Source organism: Haliaeetus leucocephalus, unplaced genomic scaffold (genome assembly GCF_000737465.1).
Source record: "Haliaeetus leucocephalus isolate CR32 unplaced genomic scaffold, Haliaeetus_leucocephalus-4.0 Scaffold340, whole genome shotgun sequence".
NCBI lineage: Eukaryota > Metazoa > Chordata > Aves > Accipitriformes > Accipitridae > Haliaeetus > Haliaeetus leucocephalus.
This window is the reverse complement of record NW_010972776.1, coordinates 7,663,290-7,686,033: the sequence shown is the minus strand read 5'-3', so window position 1 is coordinate 7,686,033 and position 22,744 is coordinate 7,663,290. Positions and strand designations below refer to the sequence as shown.

Genomic DNA, 22,744 nt, shown 5'->3' with positions numbered 1-22,744 from the left:
CTTCCTTTTTTTTTTCTTTTAAATTTACTGCTGATCTCCAGCGTCCCCCACCACAGCACCCTGCAGCTGGACCCGCTCCTCCCTGCCTTTGTGCCTATACCACTTCTCTAAGGGGAAAAAAAAAAAAAAGTCTTTTCATCCTCTGCAAGCAGCGTTCTAGCAAATTCATTGAACAACCTATGAGAACTACGTTAAGCCATACTATAGCCAAAGCTGGCCAGAGCTCTAAGCACTGCGCTGGCCTGACCCGCCAGCCTCAGTTTCCCCGATGCTGAGGTTCAAACGATGCCAGCTCATTCTCGACAGGAGCCTGAGCTACCCGGGAAGACTGCACGGAGAAGTGGATCTTCCTGTTTTTCCAAAACAACCTTTTAATTATGCTCCTTACTATAATGGCAGTCTTTTTCCAACACTTCAGCAGTCAGGGCTATTAATTTAGGACCCAAGGTCTAACAATGGTAGTATGAAAAATACCATCTTTTGGTAGACTGTGTCCCTTCTTACACTGATACAGAATTTTTCAAGGAAAAACTACCCATTCAGCCAGTGCTCCTTGTTCGTCGCACAGCAGGTCCTCACTAACTTAACAGTTTGAACAGACAATTTTCTGTCTGGTCATAAAGCACATCTTGTGCGACAGGGAGAGTTCACGTGCAGTTACTCATCAAAAAATCCAGCTCAGGTGCACGGCACTAAAACGTAGTTATAAAATAGCCATATGCAAGGCTATAAGCATGGAAAGACAGCCACACCACATCCCTTCTGTATTCTTATCTCAGGAATGCTATTTACCCTAAACTGCAACAGCTCGTGCAGAACTGAGGCCCATCCGAGTGCTCAAAGTCTCTTTTTTGCTCTACGGCTGCGCGGGGGATGCCCTGCTGTAAGCGGGACTCACCAGCCCTGAGTGGTACATACCCACTCTTAGCTCCGGCTTTGGGAAAAATAAAGCTAGCCGGTAGAGGATACAGCTATGTTCTCCCTAAGGTTTGGCAATCAATCCATTTCTTGCTCTCTGAGCAGAAGACAAAACGATTAAGACTGGATCTGGATCACGTCTTTGCAGGCAACGCACCCTACCCGAGCTCCGGGTGGGCTAGGCTGGACCTCGGCAGAGGATGCCGGCAGGAATCCCACACATCCCAAAGCTGCACCTCCTCCAGCCAATCCAGCTGGCTCAAGACAACATCAGCCGGCTCTCGGCACGGAAAAGCTGTGTTTGCTCAAACTGAAGGAGAACTGGTCACGGCTTTTCCTTACTGTTGTTCCCATGCAAGCCCCGTACGGCCACAAAGATTCTTGGAAACCTGGCTGCTTACAGTCCCTTCTTTCAGGCATTTCATGACAAATTCCCAGCTATTCCAGCAATGCATTCAGCAGAGGCACCGTCCAGCTTCTCATATTTTACCCTGACAGAAGCTACTCAGCATATCTGCCTCCTCCAGAGACGAGAGTTACTCTTTGCCTGCCCAAGGAAGGATGAGCTGAGATAGAGAGGACAAGGAGATGGATAAAAACGAAACAATGACAGCCAGAAACACGGGTATTTCTTTTTCAGGGATTTCCCACCCAGGCCCTGTAACAATGTTCAGCGCTCTGAGAGAGGCACATATACATCTGTGTGCGAAGGGCAAGAGTCTTTTCAGAGAGCTGGGGAAAATCTCGCCAGCACCTGCAGCACCTCTGTTTACAGAGTTTTATTTCAGGTGGGTGCAATTCCTTATCCTTAAGTCTTAAGGAGAAGGTGTAGGGAGAATTCCTACTCATTGCATTAATTCCAGATCAGAGGCTGGAAAAAAAAACCTCAAACAAAATTCAAAACCCTCTTCTTTTTTTTTTTCTTTTTTTCTTTTTTTTTCTTTTTTTTTTTTTCCCTTCAGACTAAAGGCTAGAAGGTTTTGTGGAGACTGGTGCCATTATTTGGTTTTTAGAAATCACCCTTCAAAAATACCTGTTTTGTTGAACAGGAATGCTCCATTTTAAGCAGCTACAGAGATCTGAGCCTTCACAGTGATGCGATCACCTTTTGAGACCAATCTGAATGATTATATCAGCTCTTTCTCCCCAGCACATATTTTTGTTATAATTTGGAGAAAACATAGGTTTCATTTCTGCAACTTCCAAAAGCTCCTGCTTTCATACTTCAGCACGGGATGGCGCAGAAAGCAAGGGCCGAGCAGTGAGTCCGCCTGCGGCTGCTCCAGCCCCAGCGTGTTGCTGGAGATACCGCTTCGTTAGCGGCTTCCGAAAGCGTCGTGATAAACGCCCATCTGTCACCGTCAGCTCAGTCCATCCCGTCTCCTAGTCTCTCCTTCAGAAACACCCTTCCTCTGACAGTTGCTGGGGAAAAGAGTTTCTGGTTAAATCGGGTAATTTAACCTGTCCCCCCTCAATTCAGCCCTCTGTCCCAGCTCTCACACGTGGTCCTGCGGGTGCTGGATAATTTCACCAAGATTCAGCCCCGCTCTCCTCAATCCAGGGCTCAGCTGTTGCAATGTTTTTCCCTGGCTTGCCCAAATCCCATTTTTCCTGCTACACCACCTGGAAGGCTGCTGCAAACACTTTTGCCCCACACCATCGCGTTAGCCCCATCAGCTTTCCCGGGCGATTTCTCCACTGACCCTCTCCTCACCTGCCCGTCTGCTCCGTGCCCCTGAGCCCCAGCTGCCATGGGGAGCAGCCGCTTGGTCTTCCATGCCCAAACTCCAATGGGCAAAACGGGCCAGAAGGGCTTTAGTTTTTTTTTTTTTAGGGTGGTGCTGAGAACTGGAAAAACAGAGCTGGCTAAACGTAGTTTGGAGTCAAGCTGATGTTGAAGGGAATTGCTCACCTCTGGAATAAGCATAGCGACATCAAAGTACTTGTGCAGGAGAGTAGTTAAGCTCTGGTTGGTTTTCATAAACAGGGTTTTTAGGAGGATTTCATGAGCACGAGGCAGCATCAGCCCCGATCCGGGGCTGCCAGCCAGCGCGGGGTCTCTCCAAGCTGGTCCAGGAGGAGCAGAGCCTCCGCAGCCCGGCAGAAATCCCGGCCCCACTGAAGGCAGTTAAGGCTGCACCGATTCCAGCAGGACCAGGACTTCACGTCACCTGCTATGTCAATGTGAACAAGAGAAAGGACTCCTCTCTGCTCTCCCACTCTCACTTTTTCTCTGCGTCAGTCAGACCTGCCTTATTTATTGTTGCAACCCCCGGTTTTGGAAGGGAACACGCACGCAGATGCACACACGCCCTTTCTCCAGGCCACAGCGTATTTTCCAGCTTAGCAGGTTATCCCCAGACGTGTGAAGATTTAAGCAGCAAACCCCAATCCCAGCAGCGAGGATGCTGCGGTCGCCATCTCCTCCTGCCCTGGCTGCAGGGGAACAGGGAGGGACGGGGACACCGCGACCCCCCCCGCCTGCCAGGAGCCCTCACACCAACAGCCTGACCTTTAAAAAAATTGCTGTCCTTGTTAAAAACCACCTTACACAGTGACATCGCTTCTCCTTCCTAACATGAAGGGTTACACAGGCGTTTTAAATGCTAATTCGGCGCTTTTTGAAATACCGGGTGACCCGCACCGTCTTACATTTACTACTTTTGTCCTGTCAGCCTGGGTAGCCAGCTCGGAGTAAAACCCTTTCCAGCTCTTCAGATGATTTTCACTATCACTCACTGAGGCTATTAAGATTCTCAGTGCGTGTATCTGGTTTCCAATAGTACAAGCTGCTTCTTAAAGGTTATAGTTTGTTTTAAATAGCACAGCCATCTGTCCTCTGGTGGCTGATGGGAGCTGAAGAAATCGAGGCAGCCAAACCAGAATTTTTCAAACTGTCAGTTTTTCATTACAAACATTTTGGTTTGAATCAGACCCATGTCCTAAAAAAAAAAAAAAAAAAAAAAATTAAGTCAATGTATTTTTTCTTGTGTATTATACAAACACTGTGAGTCTTGCTTTAACAGTTTTGATGCGTTGCTGGAATTTCATCAGTGCAAATATCTGGCCTGAACTTCACCAGCTCCAGGAACTTTACAAACCACAGAATAATCCTCACTTGTGTGCTTCTAGGCTTTGAACTAAAAAAGCCCCACTTATTACAGGTAGCCACGACACACAGAACCAATCCACAGCATTAAGAAAAACTCTTAATGCACATATGGAAGTTGGGCACATGAACCTGCTTTTTTTTTTACCCAGTTCCTAAATGTCAGCTAAAGCTCAGAGTTCAACTTTTCTACAAAGGTAAATTGATTTATTCACTTAATTCACAGGACTCACTTTCTTAATTTGACATTATTTTTGAGGCAAACAGGTTTAGAGCACGTAGGCCAGCTACGTGCAGCAGCTGTTACCAGCAGAATTGCTAATACCTTGCTGGAAAAATAAAAATATATGAGAAGCAACCAGTATTTCCTTAGGCAAACGCTGCTCCACATCAGAGAACCAAGTATGGCCTTGCTGGCATCATCTACCCCCCAGGGAAAATGCTGATGGTCCCCCTAGTACAGCCTTGGAAAAGCCCACATTATAAACTATTCCCTAGGAGCATCCAAGGAGACAAGACAGACAACAAATATATATTAATCAGAACAACATACCAAAGTTTATTGATTACTTCAAACAAAAGTTTCTGTAATGAAAAAAGAGCAAGTTGCATTCATAAAAGGCAACATTCACATTCAATTTCTTTTATATAAAGCAACATAAATGTATAAAATTGCATTTAAGTGAAAAAAACGTAAGGTTGCAGTCCTTTTTTTTTTTTTTTTTTTACAAGAAGCTGAAAATGTATCTTCTCATTGCCTGTATATAATTTACACTTTCTATATACTACATGTTTTTTAAAAAAAATCTGTAGCTGGGAAATTGGATAAATGGTGCAGTACTAGGTAAGTTTTTCAACTGTGTGTATACAAATTCAATTTTAAGCTTTTACGCAATTCCAAGTCATTTATAATATTCTCATAACGATTAGGATTAGTTTTTGAAAAGTAGCTATGACTATACCAAGTTCCTCCATTATCGCATAACAGTTTTAGAGGGAATCTTAATTACGTTTTTTATCTTTCAGTGTCACTAGCCAGTGATTAAACTTCAACGAATTATTATGAAAAAACCCAGCCTTTTTTCCTTCAAGTTTTTCCACCGATAAGCCTGTACTGACCTTTTAGCTGACTAACGAGCACTGTAACAGTGCAGCGCGTATTATGGTACATGAACAACCACAGCATCACTGTCAGATTACTGCCACTTCAGCATCCTGCTGGCTTATACCTTACAGTTACTACCACCGCTTTTTCTTCCCTTCTCTAACCCCAGAAGGGGTCTCCTGTTTCCCCTGATTTCACCACTCATCCACAGCAATAGGAATTTCACTTCTGGCATTGCTGAATGATGTGGATCAGCTCTTCTGCAGGTCCAGGGCAGCCCGGCTGTCCTGGCATCCCCAGCGCTACACCAGTGCACTAGCTGAAGATCCAAGCTCAAGAAAACCTGCATTTTCCCCAAAGAGCTGCTATTCAAGACACGTCACATTAATTCCAACCCGCTTTTCAGCACGCGTGCCTTGGGTTTGAATGTACAGCTATTGCAATGGCTTGCTCCATCCTGAGACGGGACACTTGGAAATGGGAAGATTTGGTTCTTAGAAGGCTCCGTCTTAAAACAGACTCCAGAAATTAGCCCGTTTAAGTGGCTTTATTTGGACAGTTCACACATACATGGCAAGCTTTGCTCTGTTCCCACTGACGTCATCAGCAAAACCTCCAGCTGAATTTCACGGGAACAGACTTTGACCCTAAGAGTAGAGTAGGACACAAAACAAACTGAGAAGCAAGGTGTCAGGCTTGGGACCATTTGGGCTCGGAATGGTTTTGAATCACAGGAATTAGGCATTTCAGCGCCCGCATTTTAAAGGTTATGTAAACACAAGTCAGCAACTGTATATTTAAGGAGAAAGGTTAGATTTGGCATATAGAGCATATCTTCATTGTATTCATCGCATACTCGATCTGTAGGCACCACATTTTAGCAAGAAAAGTTGAGAATGGGACAAGGTCTGCAAGTTGAATTCTAGGTCCATGAAATGAACTAGGAAAAGTGGAAAAAAAAAAAGGAGAAAAAAAAAAAAGCTTTGCCCATGGGACACATGCTGGAAGTGCAGCTCCTTACTTGCATGCAGCAAGGAGTCGAGCCGCGGTTGCTAACACGGTGCTAACACACACCACTTGCGTTGAGGCCAGTGCAGCGTATATAATACAGTGGTCCTGTCCATACGTCCCCTCCCATGCTGGGTGGTATAAGAGCAGCCACCGGGCATAGGGACTGCACACACCCCTTTCCCACTTGGGTAAGGCCCATCGCAAAGTCCTTAATGATGCACGCTAAAATTTGCCTGCAGCTGATCCACATCCTGCTTCCACCAGAGTCGAAGACAGACCTCAGAGGTGGCAGCCAGAGAGCAAGATTCGATTCTTCTGAAAATTAATAGTCCGCCGTTAGCAAAATTTGATGAAGGGAATGTTCTATCTAGTCCCAAGTTGTTGTTTCTTTGCCTGTAAATGACACAAAGCCTGAGCAAGCGGGAGCCAAACCCAGCCGCAGCATAGAGCTCGTTACTTCTGAAATGAGACTTAAACGCTTCTCGCAGTAGTTCCTCTGCACCGCTCTGCAGAGCACCAGGGCCAGGGGCAGTCAGCAGGAGGGGGGACCTTCACACCAGACAGCAGTGGCACACAGGGTGCTCCGTCACTGCTTATGACTTAAAGCAACAAAAAAAGCTGCTTTTTCCACATATGAAGTATCAGAGGGAAAAAAAAAAAAATACGGAGAGTCAGGCATCTCACCTCTGCTGTGTGCAACCTAAAAGAGAAAAGTTCCCACGACCATGGTACAGGTAGATTTAAAAAGAACATGCCAATTTAAAAACGAAATAAAAGTGTAAAATGAAATCAGGTTCATGTTTTCCTTTTATTTTTAAACCGGCTTCTTTTTTCTTAGTGCAAATAACTCAAGATGCAGTTTTATATGCCTGCAAGTTTACAGGCACAGCCCGTGTCCCTGGGATCATCCAAGGACCACACTGTCGCTCAGGCCTTTAAAGTGTTGAAGCAACTGCACAGCGCAGTAACGTAAGCACAACCACAGGAACCCGGGCAAAACGGCTGAAAGTCTGGCACAGCCCAACTTTTGAGATTCTTTCCTCCCCCACAAAAGCTTCCTTCCTTCGCCAACAGCCGCAACACGAGGGAAAACGACCTTCTCTTCACGCTCCATCAGGAATAAACCCACCAGCAAACCGGCTGCGGGAGGATGCTCAGGCGCTTCCCAGCACTGCGGGTCTCCGCACGGATACCACGGCTGCGGAGGGAACGCAGACCGCTTCCAGCCGTACCCAGAGGAGGGATACGCGACTGAAGGCTTTGCACCGTCGGTGAAGATTTCTCCCGAGTTTTCAAGTATTTCTGCCGCACGTGCCTGGCAACCCAACGCTGGGAGGGGGCAGCCCCCCGCCGAGGGGTCGCAGCCCCAGCACCACCAGAGATGCTCGCAGGGCTGCATCCAGCCTTCTGCGTTGAGAGGAGCAGGCTTTCTTTCCCCGGTGCCTTTGGGGAGCTGGAAGGGACTGGTTTGGGGTTTAAAGTCTGTGCTACTTCTTTGGTCAGGCAGAGCAAGAGACTTCAGCAGCTCTCCGCTGCTCTCGGACAGACCTGCAGCGGGCAGAGGAAGCCCCCGTGTGAAATGGGGCTGGCATTGCTCTCTTGCACTTCAATTCATGCTGTTTTGGATGAATTCCTAAAGATGCTTTCTCAGCCTCCAACAACGTCGAATTCTGCAGAATTTTTTGGGGGAGGGGTGGGGAAGCCACAAGCCCGAAGACAAACAGGTACCGTGGGGCCAGTGCCCTGGCTACTGCTTTATCAGCATGGCTGCTTACTGTACTTGGCAATATTAAAAAGAACTGTTAGGTTAAAACCATGGTTTTTTCCTACAGCGTGACAATACGCAGTGTTTGTATGGAGCACTTTAAAGTATCCTGAGAGGATATGTTTCTGCCAGATTAGTAACAGCATCTTCAGTCTTCACATAACCATTCTCTATACGTTTGTATGAGACTAATATAGGCAGATCAAAGGGGTCAGTCTGCAAAAATCAGAAGGAAAAATGCACATGTATTGCAATTATTACATTCCCAAACTCAGAAAGCTTTTTCTCTATTATTTTTAGAAAAAATACTTAACATTTTATAGAAGAATGATTAGACCACAATAAAAGTGCCAAATTTCATTCACAACCAAGGAACAAATAATAAGATGATAAATTAATTTGCACAATCTGCAAAATGCCGTATAAAGTCTAAAAGTGGCATCTGCTTCACTGTCCCCTGCAGCTTCCATTCTGCCCCAGTCCAGCCGCTTCCTGCACCAGTCTGCACCAGTATATGGTAGTGGAGAGCACCACCTAACGTCTGCAGGGAAGGAACAGCCACTCAGCTTGCCAGCAACGCCCAGGCAAGCAGAAACCCGGATTTATGCCAGACACATTTGGAGCTCTGGCAAGCCTGGCTGTTGGACCTGCCATTCCGATTAAACTGATTTCTTTAGAAGCAGGTGTGGGTACAAAGGTAGGAGAGATTTGCAGAGAATTTGCAGTTTTGTGTTTGCAGCAGACACCACACAGCTATGTAACATCTTACTAAAAGTGAAATTGTGAATTTAATTAGGCACTTTTACTTTTTTATTCTGCTATCAGCTTACTACGATGTTTAAAATCAAGTAAACTTGCGCTAGGATGCTCTCTGTGTGCGTATATACATACGGACACAGAGACATGCCTGCTGTATTGTATGTTGACATACATAGACAAGTACACATATTTAGTTTCAATCTATGCAGATGAATTAAAATGTACTTATTTCTATCTGACAGAAGAGCATGCACCCTAGAAAAAGATATTTTGGTACAATTCAGATGCAATACTGGAATCATTTTAATAGCTGAGATTTGAATACTTCACTGTAAATACATCAGCGTTAGCTTTTATAACCACTGTTAGCACGATTCACTGACTGCATTCTCAGATTAAATTTTCTGTTAACATTAGACTAAAATATCAGTTATATTGAAAGATTTGTTTACATACTGCAAAATATTTCAGTTTGAGAGAATCTGTACACACATGGGATTCTGAAGAGGTTGGATAGCACAACGTCCCCAAATTAAAATGCATCCCAAGCATTGCATCTCCATTCCACAAGGACAGGTGCCCCACACCGATAGTCAAAAGGATTACAAGAACCACAGTTTAATTGGTTTGGAGAGGTTACATTTGGTTAATCGATGCCTTTTAAAACCATCCCAACTCCTTTGGACAGGGTACCTGTTACAACACATTAGACTCATCTGAGAATGTTCTTAAAAGAAGTGGTCTGACAGAAGGTCTGGCCGACAATGAATCAGGTGCCTTCCTGCTGCTCTGCAACAGCGAGGCAAAGAGACTTATAGCACACGCGACGCTTGCCCCTGCCTAACGGTCGAACAACGTAGATACACACACACACCCCCACACCTTTTTACAGCTGAGTCCTATCATAAGGGATGTAGCAATACATACTCCCTAGATAACACAGTGATTAATACTGGCTGGGTTTTGCAGTGCAGGAGGCACAGAGGGTATTCAGAAACCAGCCCTGGTTCCTGAAACAGTTAACTTCAGGCTTGGGGGTTTATGCTACAGGTGCTTTCGAGGGAGGAGGAAGCCATCCTTGATCTCCACATAACTGGCATTTTTCAAATAGCGAGTAATAGTGGAGATCTGCAGTGAAACCAAACGCTAGGGACGTGTTTTCAAGGAACACTGGGCTGTGGGGTAGCCCCGCCATCCCCACAGTGGGCAAGTCCAAGACTAATCCCTTGTTGGGAGGGTTGAGTGCAGTGGCTTATTCACTTGTACAAACAGCACCGGTAGCACTAACGCGTGGGATGGACTGGGCAAGAGGGGCACTTGGGGAGCTCCTCCTAGATCAAACAAGCCTGAGCTGTTTGCCAAATCATCCAGAAGACAATTAAAATCGAGTCCACTTTGTCCCACGCTTTAGACAAGTTTGTATCTGGTCCATAAACACACAAAACTACAGCAGGGAAGAGTGTAACCAGCACCAGCCGCGTCCACCTCACTTGGACATCGCCAGCACGACCAGCTCACCCACCTGAGGTGCGGCAGGAGACCAAAGGGGAAGAGACAGATGAAATATTTAAGCAAAAGATTTAAATTAAAGCAAGGGGGGGGGGGGGGAAAGCAGGGCTCTGCTGGGTCAGCAAATCTAAACAGGGGTTTTCAGGAGTTAGGCGTTAGAAGGAGGAAAAAAGCAATAGAGCAAGCAACACATAGTGACTCAGAAAGGAAATCACCTTATTCACTCCAAGAAAAGCTGTGATTGCTGGAAGTTTGAGAAAGCATGAAGATAGTGGATGTTCCTGAGGAAGGAAGGCGCTTCGTTACCTAGTTCACAACAGCACAAGAGACAGAAAATTGCAGTACAAGAAAGAGAAAGGCAGAAACCAAGGAAAACACAAATGCGCCTTGCAGGTTAAAGAAAACCAACACAACCAAAACACCAAACCAAAAAACACCAAAGCATTTCCACACAGAAAATTTAATAAAGACTGAGCAGAGCTGACAGGCTGGGTTATAGGGAACTTGGGGTGAAACCTGGTCCTGTTGAGGTCAAGGGCAAACACCCATCGACCTGGCCTCAGTCCATCCTCCCCTTCCAGAAGTGACCCTCAGCTCTCAAGTCAGGGGTTCAGGCACCTAAATACCATCCCTAATCTTGTTTTTAATTTAATGCTCCCCCTGGGAAACTGATGTTTGGTGTTTTTTTAATATTAAGGTCAGGATTCTCAGAAAGCGTCTAGATCTGAAATCATCTACCTGGTCTTAGATGCCTTTACAAATGAGGTGACTCACTTCAGTGTCTGACCGCTGACACAGACATCTAAAGCTGGTATCTGCTTCAGGCACTTTATAAAGCTCTTACTCAAAATGTACATTTAAATATGGCTCAGCCTGTGTCTAGTTTGGTATGCACATATGAAGAGACTTTTCCTAGTTGAGACTCACTTTGCTTTGCTAAACGATTTCACAAGAGCCTTTTTTTAATGCATATAAAGCACTCTTGAAACCAAGTATTGCATGGGGGAATGGATCTTCTAGCCAACAGCTGAAGGCAAAAATGGGTCACCTCTCAGGGGAGCTGAGCTGGGCTCAGAAACCCTCAGATCACCCTGCCAGGTCACTGTCCTTGAACTGTCCTATGTCCACAGTTGAAAGCAATTTGCTCCCAACCTATTCAATAGGGGTGTCAAGCTAGAAACTATTAAATCATACTCAACTGGAATAAATTACACGAAGCCTCAAAGAATTCAACCATACTTCTTTTACAGTCTCTCTTGCTTTCAACTTTAATGGTTTGGGTTTCTGGGTTTTTTTTTTGTCTTGCAGACATGGGTTTTACTTCACCGATACTATGCCAAAATTGTATTTCAAATGTTATGGCAGGGGAAAACCTTTACTACTTCATTAGATTTTTTTTTTTTTAATCGAGATAATAATCATTTATAAATAAGGACCAAAGATAACAAGTTATCCCAGGTGAGGAAAGCACGCTGAAACCTCATGGGATACCAGAGCTTCAAGGAGAGAAGCCTGGTTTGAATCTCAGTATTGGGAAGGTCATCCCATGGTTTCCTGGGACACAGTCGGACCAGCTGAGCACCGGTCTGCCAGTACCACGCTGCTGGTCCGGGGCACAGCAGAAGCCACTTCTGCACACTGCTGCTACCTCTGCGCTGGCCAAATCCTGCAGCCGTGCTGCCAGGCAGAGCGATGGCTGGCTCTAGCCACCCTGGCCAAACCCAGTCTGCCAGCATCTGCTGGGTATGGACGGGGTGGGGGGCGACCCCGTGCCGGCAGCGCTGGCCCCTGTCCCTTTGGCCGTGCCCCAAGGACATGCAAACATCATAGCCAGAGGCCGGGGCCAGCTGGCAATATGCTGTGTGCTGACCAGAGGCAGGACTTGCTGATGGTGGAGGGGGAAAGAGAGGGGCTGCAGGAGGGAGGGAAGGCGCAAGGAGCGGCGGAGGGCGAGCAGGGGCTGCCCAGGGTGGGGGACAGTGCTGCAGGGGTGTTCAGCACCTCTGGGCAAGCAGAGAGCAAGGGGCAGGGTGGTTGTTTTGGCACAGTGTGAGTTGTGAGCCCAGCAGCGCCGGCATTCACCATTTGCAGGAGTGACAAAGAAAACGTTTCGGAGATGGTTTACACTTCTAAAACAAGCCCCCCTCCCCAGCAGCAGAGGGAAGTTGTCAGGTTTCTTAACAGCTTTCAAGGAGAGCTAGACACTGCAGGTTAACGCCATGGTACGAGCTCTCGGTTATTAAGGGGGGTGGGCAGATGTGACAAGACTTGACCCTGTTCCCCCTGCACCAGCACCTGAGAACATACCCAAGGGGAACATTGTAGACACCTTCTTTGACATAAAAAGCAGCAGCTTTTTTTTAGGACACGATATGGTGGGTTTGATGATCAGTTCAGGTTGGAAAAGGGTTACTGTACTTTTATAAGAGAGGGCAGGTTTCCATCCAGTGAAGGCAACTAAGGAAAGGCACGGATTGAGTCTCTCCTCACTACAGGTCTAGGCAGTATTTTTAGATGAGCTTCTTGACATTTCTGGCATGTGAAAGAGCAAGATGAGGCTCTAGAAAGCCTTCCTCAAGATACAAGTGGTATGCAGTACTGTTACGGGTTCATCTCGTGCTTAAGATTAAGAGAGGTCTTCCTAAAAATACAGTGCGATACACCATCTTGTTCCTTACCTGATGATTTTTCTCTTTTATATTTTTTAAAACTATTAGAAGAATTTCTGGGAAAAGGCTGATAAAGATCAGGAGGATTATTGCCAGCCACGTGGAAACAGAAGTCAGCATATGGGCAAATACAAAATACATTCTTTGCTGCTTCAGGAAAGGCCTGAAAAAGAAAAGATACACATAAATTCTGGGTAATACAAATCTCCCAAGAAGGTGAGAATCAAAGGCAGATTCAGATCAAACTGTTACCAGTAATGCCTCCCTTTCAGATGGAGATGGATACAGCCTGCACAGAAACACACTGTCCATCCTTCTCCCAACACATCTCCTGTCTTCAACTGTACTAGTCCTGGAGGACTGTCCTGTCACCTTATACGATGTATTTTGCATCTTCCACATCTGTTTCACTTTGGGACGGGGAGTGGTTTGAATTTTGCTACTATCACCAATTTTGCTACTATCACTGAGAGATAAATTATTCACTTTATTAAAACCCACATAATTTTATTTCAACTTTGGACTTTGCTATAGCTTCTGGTTTGTTTTTGATGGTGGAAATCCAGAGACTCCTGGTCCCAATAGATTATTTGCCTCTTCCTCCCTCCCTTGATGGAGGGGAACTGACAGCTGCTTGTGAAAAATGCCTCACATAACTGATGACAAGGATCCCAAAGCAGTTGTTGCTTAGCATTAACTCAAAAATATTGAGCTATGCAAGTTAAACACACCAGGAGAAAACACACATTTCAGCAGAGAGATCTGGCTAGATCAGAGATCTGTATCTGTTGGTTAGGAACACTGAAGAGTTAAACAAAGCCCGGGACCCTCAATTAAAATATTTACATCAGTTCCACATCTTTATTAGCAGGCTGCTGGGTCAAGGATCTAGCCAATAATCTGTGGCACTAGCCCATGGGAAAGCAAAGCTGTAAAATGGGAGATACTGCAAACATCAACATGAACATCTACTCCAGCATGGGAAACAGAAAACTAATATTTGTAATGTACTATTGCTTGCCTGCTTTTGCAAGACATTAAGCCTAAAATGCTGGTTGCACTCAAATCAATGAGAATTTCTTCTCCTACTCAGATCCAAGATTTCAGTAGCAGGATCTGCGCTTTTTCCTGCTTATTTCTTCTTCTGAAGCTGCCCCAGAGTGCTGGGTCCTCTTGCTTTGCCATCTGCCTCGTCTGTTCCTTCCTTCTGTATCACTGGGTTTCTTTCCACCATCAATTTTTCATTCCTTTTCCATCCACATGCACAAACAGATCCTGAAATATTTACCCCAGAACCTCCCAAAAAAGACAAGGGCCTCAGCACCAGAAATGACCCTGCAGGAAGAAAAGCAAACCACATCTTGCCAAAGCCGAGCACCCTGGATGGCAATCAGGCTATCAGACCTCTTCGAACATCATGCAGCAGCCCTCTTCCAGCACTGGCTTTTAGTAGGCATTGGATGGAGATATCCCTTCCCTCCCCGGTAGAGAAAGGAGCATGGTTGCACACACCTTGCCATCCTTAAATCTCTGGATAGCCCGAACGAGGGGATGGTGCAGCTACATCCCCTGCAAAGCCAGTGCCGGGCATTCCCCTAAGAAAGCACCGTGAAAAGAAGAGAAGATACTTGCCAAATGACTCCTCCCCAAAAGAATGAGAAAAACACGTAGAAGGCAAGGGAGCCCCAAATCACAAAGTGGTTCATCCACGTCCAGAATCGGGTATCTAATGCTAGCTGTGTGATTAAAGAGAGACACAAAAAACAGGCATTAGATGCAGAGAGTATTTGACTGTATTTATATGAAATTTCAGACTGCTTTTACAGTAAGGTTGAAGGTTCTCCTAACAGCTACCCCTCCGGGTATGTGCACCAGGGAGAATATTTTCAGTATCTACAGGTTGGCACAATGTCAACAAGGAAACAGTGAGTTTCTAATTGTAACTGACACTTTTTAATAGAATAAATTTGATGCAACCTCTGATGCTACAGGGAAGAAATGTCTAAAGGTTACAAGGGCTGTAAAATTGCCTCCTGCCACCACCTGCTGTCCTGAACTAAACATAACAGACCTTTTGTAAGGTCTTATGCAAACTGTTCTTTCTGGAAAGCTCTGTGAAACAGAGCAGATTTGCTCTTATTATTTGACAGATGTGCTTTTGTTTTATCCCTCGGGTGCTTAGGGGTAGCTGAAACGAGGTGGACAAACCCAAGTTCTCTATTGTCCCTCTCCTCTTGCTGGAACTGAATGCCAAGGGGTGAAAGCGTGGGGAAAAGTCAACCAAAACCAACTGGAGTTCTCAAAAGAGGGCAAAAAATAGGAAAACTATTTAACCAAAACAAAACATAAACACTTATAGACCAGCACAGCCCAGGAATACAGACCACAGACTACACAAAGGACAGTGGTCAATAAGCAAGTTTTACCTCTACGGAATAGGAGAGGATTTAAGTGTGGTGGGAAACATATTCAGAGAAACTTCATCTTTAACACATTTACTGCCCGATTTTACAGCACATGCACTGGAAAATGACTGCAATAAGCAACTGAAAAAAGGAAGGAAGATCCTAACCTTCAGGGTGACGGTGAACACCAGCACGGTGAAAACAATCGTCCCAAAGGTCCAATTCCCAAAAACCTGAAAAACACGTTACGCTGCCACAGGCGTCTCGGTCCATCTCCTTGGAGAGGCACAGAAACGATGATGAGGACAGGGGTGCAAGCAGGGACCGGAGGGGAAGGACAGGATGGAGCGACTGCTACGGGGGATTGATGCTCGGAGAGGCATCGGGCACCCCGCAAGACTCGCCGCCCACTATGCTACCCCGTGCCATGCAGTGCCACACAGATGGGTGACCCAGAGTTGGGACGGTGACAGGTACAACCTCCTACTAACAGCAATGTCGATCGAGGATACAAGTCATTGGACCACCTGTATTTCATGATTTCTTGGTAATTTACTCAGTTTCTGCTTTCTCGCAACACCTCTGCTCATAGTCTCGTTTTAGTCCCATTTGCAGAATGCACCAATGGGTATTTTTTCATCTGGTTTGGTTTGCAGATACTAGTGACTATGCACAACAAAGAAAAGCAGATACTGTATATAAATCCAAATGATGGCAATGAATGGGAGGGATGCTTACCAAAGGCTGTCAAGATCTGAATGCATACATTAAAACAGAAAGTGAAATGTAAAAGTTTTCAAAAAATGCAAAAAAATTAAAGTCAATAGGAGCGAAAAAGGAGTCAATCAAACATACATGGATATTATGAACAACTGCTGGTAGCAGTTCTTACAGGCATAAGTGTTTACAAAACAGGACATAACCACAGATCTTATTTTAGTGCCACATAGACTTGACCTCTCAAGGCATTTGCAGAACATATCAGTGCTTCATGTTTTATTCAAATACAGCCAGAATGGCTATAAATACAGAAAAGCACTGAATCTACAATACAGGGCTTGACCACTTACAGCTGGGGCCACAAACGTTGGCATTGACGCAATGTATGCATATATACACATAAATTTCAGCTTTTCTCCAAGTGTTAGCCACTAAAAAAAGTTAAGCTATTTTCAAGTGTCATATGATGGTGTAGAGAAGTTTTGCGCCTTGGGGAAAGGGTCCTGAGACAGCCCAGGCCACCGTGCATGGCAGGCACACTGCGCTAATGCTTTGCTCTGTAATCAGTTAACCGGCAAAAAGATTAAAAAAGGAAAAAGAAAAAATCAGTCTTTTCTTTTTCCCTCCTTTCTGTGCAAGTTAACCCAGAGAGCTCCCACACCTCGCTCACGTGGCGATGTAAGCGCTTGTCCCGACACAAGAAGCACAAGCAAGCAGACAGCAGGGAGAAGAAGAACAGCCTGCTTGCTCTGACAGCGGTGCTAACTTATGCTGGCTTTGAAACAGTAGCAAAACCCCAGCACCAGCCTTCCCCCTTTGCAAAGGGAGGAGGGAGGCTGAAATCACACCCCAGAGCAGGTGCAGCCCACAAGCAGCCCTGTACCGTGTCTGCGCTAACAAGCAGCATCTTATCAAGGTGGGCTAATTCAGTTGCTTGTAACCAGCCAAACACGTGCTAAATTTCACGCAGCATGCTGGTGGGAAGGACGGACACTGCTTCTGCCTTGGGCCAATGCTTGGGACCACGCAGAAGAGTGGAAGAGCGCTGCGCAAAGCTCACCAGGTTCGAATAAAGCTGTGTGTAAGACTAGTTATTTTACCTACTGAGTATAACCAGCTCTGCCCTGTTTCCATGGCAATTTGGATAACGTTTTATGTCAAGCATTTGCTGCAGAATCACACCATAAGCAAGGCTATGCCATCGGACAAGACTCGAGACACACCGCACAGATTAAGCGTGTAGATATTCCCTGCCAGGCACATAAAAGAGGCAGTGCACAAAAGAAACGCTCATCTTTCTCTTTCTTTTTTTGGTGGTGTTACCTTTCCGTTATCTTCCAATGATGAATTTTGAAAAAGAAAATAAACCCCAAAGAAAAACACGAGTCCTTCAAAGGCGCCCAGAAAGGTCCAGTACAGGAACGGTCTCCACTGCAGCATTGCATTATCTGAAACCTTCCTGCCAAGAGATGGAGTAACAAGAACATCACCGTCACATTTAGGATGCGCTGCAAAACCTCTCGCAGCCAGGTGATCAGCAGGCTTTGGAGCAAGCCCTTGCTGTAGGAGACAAGGAGGTAAAACACATAAATATCTGCCAGCATACAGGACGCAAACAACATTTGCCATATGCAGCTGCTGGTCATGATAAATCATAAGAGGTTCAGCATATTAAATTGTTTTGTCCTCCTCTAGGTAACTTGCATTATAATCCAAGCCAGCCTAAAGCAAACAGCTGTAACACTGTCCTGAGCCTCTCCTGCAGCCCTGCACCACCCGCACTATCTGACATTAACTGCTGAATTTTAAAACCAGGGCAATGCTAAAGAGCAGCCATACAGGATGTAGCAAATCCGTGGTGTGTTTCCCTCTTTTTGTTGAATGCACAAACTCCCTCTTTGAGAAAAGCTCTGAAGTCCCGTTCCTGGAAGTGGTGGTTTTCTGCACAGGCTGAAAATAACCTCCTGAATTGCATGGTGGGCGTTTTTAACATGGGGGTTGTAGCAGGAGGCTCTTGGCTGAATATAGGATGAGATCTGGCACGGAGGCAGCAGCAGCAAACTGATGCGCTACGGGCAGAGCTCTGCACAGACCGCACGCAAAGCCTGGAGAGTGGCCATCAGGGCAGGAGGGAGTTAAAAAAGTTTCCTGCATCATTATCTTTTCAAATTACTTTCTTTAAACTTTGAAGATTGATGAGGGAAAAAAGTATGTTTATGGCAAAACCAAAAATCCCCATTCTTTTCTCATTTTTCTTCCTAACTATTAAGGCAATACATCATTTTCAGCAAGACGCGCCTTGCAAACCAGTGTGGTGCTGGGCTCCTACAATTGCAGTTTCCAAAACAAATCCCTACTGAATCCTATGTGTGATGATGCAGTGACAATACTCTAACATACTGCAATTTGGGTATGAGTAAGAAGCGTGGATAAACCAGACTAAGTGAGTTTTATTGCAAGGAGAGAAAACACAACCAACTTCCTCACTGCGAGCTCTGTTTTGCATTCCCATTTATATCCTGCAGTGCTCATCGTAAACAGGCTTTTTACAGCGCCTCAGACTAGAGATCTGCACTGCAGCAACTCAGCACTTCATACAGCAGAGGCACAGCAGTCATTCTGCATTCAGCAACACATGCACAGTCATGAATATTCAAACTAAAGCTATCTGCCTGCACAATTATATCTGTTTTCCCTCAATGGACAGACCCCAGAGATAGAGAACGCACCAGGCGAATGCACAGAGGCCTGGTGCTATTGGTCTGTGCCATACAATATTCAATTACCAATTTATTTAAAAATACATGTGGTGGCATTTTGCCATACGAGTGGAGGAACACAGAAGTCTAATCAATCATGGACCTGAGTGCTTACTTCAAAAGCACTCAAGCTCTTTCCTAGCCTTACAGGTCTTGCTGCATTTGCTGATTTTTCTGTACCTAAAGCAACTTTCACACAGTACCTTTAGATACCTGCTAATTCCTTTTCTGTCCCTGCAAAGGCATCACTCTTGGCTCGAGCACAGTTTTGCCACACACAGCTCCTACACAGCTGAGGAGCATCGTACAATGGCAACAGGGCTTGCACAGAGCCCTGGCCAAAGCAGCCCTGACCTGGTCTCTCTCCACAGAGGTGAACTCGGCACTGAGCTTACTGCCAGGCAAGGGAATTGGTAACAGTGATGCACAAAGAGGGGCTTCCTCAAAAAAAAGCCTCTTAGTCCTTGCTGAAGGGCTGCAGGGCAGGGGTGGAAGATGGAAGCATCTTGGTTTCTGTAGGAGGTTGGAGCCCCCTTCAGTTGCAGCCAAAAGGAGAGAAAGTGACCAGCAAAGCAGAGAAAGGCAGTCGCCTCTTAAGCTGGGCTTGCTGTAGGCAATGTGGCAGAAAACTTTGAGCGGAGTTCCCCAGTAATAGTCTCTGACATGGGGATTTGGCCTGTGGAGGGGAGGCCTGGGGGAGGGTATCCATTTAGACCAGCTGAGGAACTACCTGTCTGAGCTGGGCTTCAGGAACATTCATCTTTCTGAAAATGAATGGATCTTTTTCCTCCTGAAAGCTAGGTCTCCCCTCCATCCATTACACGCTCTATCATGTGCTTGGCTTATGCTGCCTGGCTCAAAGCTAACATGAATGAATGGTCTGGCCACACTCACAGCTTGATTTTTCTTAAGGATGAAGAATTCCGCCTACAGTTTATTTTTTTATAGAGACACAGCAGTGCAATTTCCTAGACTAGATACTGTCAGAGAGCATAAATAAGTAGAAATAGGACATTGCTCAGCTCTAATGCAGCAGCAGCAGAACCAGCAGGGACAGAAACAGCTTTTTCTGCAGTTTGCAGCAACCCCATCACTGACATGGGGCAGGGACACCTGCTTACGCTCCTGCACCGACAGAATTAAACTGTGGTTAACCAAGTTGTGCAGAGGCTTACCCAAGTCCAGTGCTACTTACATATACAGCTGAGGATCTGAGGTCAGCGTGTCAATGTTGATATGCTGCTCCAGGAGGCTGTACGCCAAGATAGGTAGTGATGTGAAGCAGATGTTGTACATGGTAAGATAAGCAGCATCGTACAGTGGCTTAAAAGAGGAAGAAAGGGTACAATGAGACAGAAATTCCACTTTCAAAGTCTCCCCACAAAGAGATTAAAAGTTTCCAGCCCTTGTCTCCGTACATACCCTACAGATTCATACCTTTGTCATAGCCACATAGGACAGTTTCATTTGATAGGGGTCATGCTCCATGCGATGCCAGGGGGCCAAGGCACCAGCAGGCTACGTGGCCAGGACACCGCTCCCACTGCTGGGAAGTTTTGTAACTGGCTGGTCTCATCTCCAGCTCATTCTCCAGAAAAACGTGATTAAACAGCCCTTATCACAGCTTTTCTGTAGCTTGTCACTTGATGTCTCCTGCGACTCTCTGAAGACTAGACTGTTTTAGAGGAATTATAGCTTCTTTTTTTAAGGAAAAAAAAAAGCAAGTGGTTCTGCTGAGACAAGCAGAGAATTATCTCCTATCATTTACTCTTCCTCACTGTTACTTTTTGAGCCCGAATAGACACAAAAGCTCATGAGCTGACACAAAAATGAAAGCTCTCGTCTCCAAGCACTCGAACCCACTCACCACACGAGCTGTCCCTCTGACGCTCACTGGGACTACACAAGGCTCTGATGACACTCATCATGTGTCTTTTTTTTTTTTTTTTAAAAGCCTGTCATAAAAGAACAAACTGTTCTTCTTTTTGAAAGACACCTTTCATGTGGGGAAATGTAGCAGAGGAGAAAAAAATCAGGAAGCCTGAAAACATCTTCTCAAGAAAAATCAGGTGCTGACAAACCAGCTAAACCCCTCTCTCACTACTTTAGGAAGGTGTCCACCTGTGTTTATGGGTGGTGGATGGAAAAGGAAAGAAAGCAGGTTTCTTTCTTTTCAGTTATGGGTCTCAAAAATATTATGCTTCAGACACGGTGCTGAGCAACAAGGTCAGTTCCTCCTGTCCTCTGAAGCGAGGTGAGGAAGGGACAGGATGCCAAAAGTCAAGTCTCTGCTAGGAAGCCTCATTGTGCTTCATTGCTTTTTATCCTGGCTTTATAGACATGTTACTGGAAGTTACCTGCTGTGAGAATCCACAGAAGAACTGGTATAAAAACTGCGGTAAAATGAAGCAAAGGTTCTAGAAAAACAAGAGACAAATGGTTAGCAGGAAAGCGCTTGACTTTTCAATCTAAATCCAAATAATTTTTCCTGTTATCAGACATTAGTGTCTAATATTACAGTATCAGACAAGGTAGGGCATTGTTTTCTACCAAGCACAAAACTAATCCAATGAGCAGCTAGTATGTGCAGAAGACACTGGAAGAAAGTCATGCTCACATTCCCCTGTAAGCACTGTTTTCAATTGACAAGCACATTTCAATTGACAGGCACATGGCAGAGATACAGCCTGTTTTAGGGAAGGAAAACAGAGCTACAAAATGTCCTACACATTTTTTTCCCATTTACTATTTTTTTCTATTGTCAAAGAAATCCATAGTATAAACAAAGAAATAAGCTGCACACACTTCCTTACCTTATAGAAGAAATACTGTACAAGGTGTGCTATTCTCACATAATATAAATGCCCATGTGCTAGTAGCAATTTTCTTAAATGTTTAAACTTTGGCACAGCATAGTCGCTGTTTCTGGAAGCCTGCCGTCCTTCTTTGCCTTTTATACCTGGAGACAGAAGCGTGGCAAGGGGTTAATCCCTAAGGGACTGGAATCTGGAACGATGCTACCCACTAGGTTTGTTCACATCACTCAGTGTCTCAAGGCATGCGAAAGGCCCCATTTCCCTATTTCTCTCTCGAGTGCCCCAGGAGAGCAAAACACTAACGTGCTGCAAGGCTCAGCGTGGTTTTGGCTCCACAACACTCAGACCTGCCTCTGGAGTTTTTAAGCTATATTTAGGTTGCTGTCTGAGTTCCTATGTAAGAGAGTGTGGTGAAGGGTATCTAAGCAAAGCTGATAAAAGATAAGGAATTGGTTTCCCCATGGGCTTGCCCGCATCTCTCACAGCCTAGTTATTTCACTGCAGACGCTCAGCCTCCCGAGACATCCCCGCAGAGCTGAGCTCAAGAAAGACGGGTTTGTTCACTCAAAAGCCACATCCAAACAAACTGCACTGGGACTCCATTCATTAGAGGGCACCACGGCATTTCCAACAGCCCCAAATAAAGAGGCTGCCCTTTCTCTTCCACTGCCCCTTTTTTAGTGGTATTACAAAAATCTCCAGTAATTCCCATATCTCTGATGCCAATCTGCAGAAAGGAGGATAGTTTCCGCCTGATGTCAGTCATACAGACAAGGCAGACACAGCATAACTGAGCATCAGCCCCCAGGAAACATGTGTGGGTCCCCAGCATTGAGTTACTAGCAGCAGTGACCAGTTAGTCCTATTAAAGTCTGATATTTTCATTGCACTGCCTTTGCAACAACTGCCAGTAATCACCCATCAGTTTACTACTTATGCCTTTTTTTTCTGACCAGCAAGCAACTTTGCCACCTTGAATTTGGCTATGGAGTTTTTGAACACAATCTGCAGTTTATCACAATCATATCCGTTTATAGTTTGGTATTATCAAAGGTGAGCAGTATATGACGATCCCAAGCATTTATCTGGAGTCAAATCCCGGCTCCAAAGCAAGCAACATCAGACTTTCCGCATTTTTTTTAGTGGGATCAGTTTAGCTACGTGCAATCAGAAATACTGACTGCACCTCACAGTGAGCC

At 45.4% G+C, this 22,744-nt stretch overlaps 1 protein-coding gene across 1 annotated transcript in view; it reads right to left on the bottom strand.

The window, feature by feature from the left end:
- Positions 1 to 4,564: 4,564 nt before the first annotated feature.
- Positions 4,565 to 22,744, bottom strand: part of ATP11C (ATPase, class VI, type 11C) — a 41,727-nt gene continuing 23,547 nt past the window's right edge. The window contains exons 22-29 of the mRNA XM_010572543.1: positions 21,543 to 21,688; positions 21,087 to 21,146; positions 19,925 to 20,052; positions 17,294 to 17,429; positions 15,418 to 15,483; positions 14,478 to 14,581; positions 12,855 to 13,008; positions 4,565 to 8,124 (exon numbers count right to left, since the gene is read on the bottom strand). Coding sequence (XP_010570845.1) covers positions 8,008 to 8,124; positions 12,855 to 13,008; positions 14,478 to 14,581; positions 15,418 to 15,483; positions 17,294 to 17,429; positions 19,925 to 20,052; positions 21,087 to 21,146; positions 21,543 to 21,688 — 911 coding nt within the window. The 3' untranslated portion in view covers positions 4,565 to 8,007. The remainder of the gene's footprint in view (positions 8,125 to 12,854; positions 13,009 to 14,477; positions 14,582 to 15,417; positions 15,484 to 17,293; positions 17,430 to 19,924; positions 20,053 to 21,086; positions 21,147 to 21,542; positions 21,689 to 22,744) is intronic.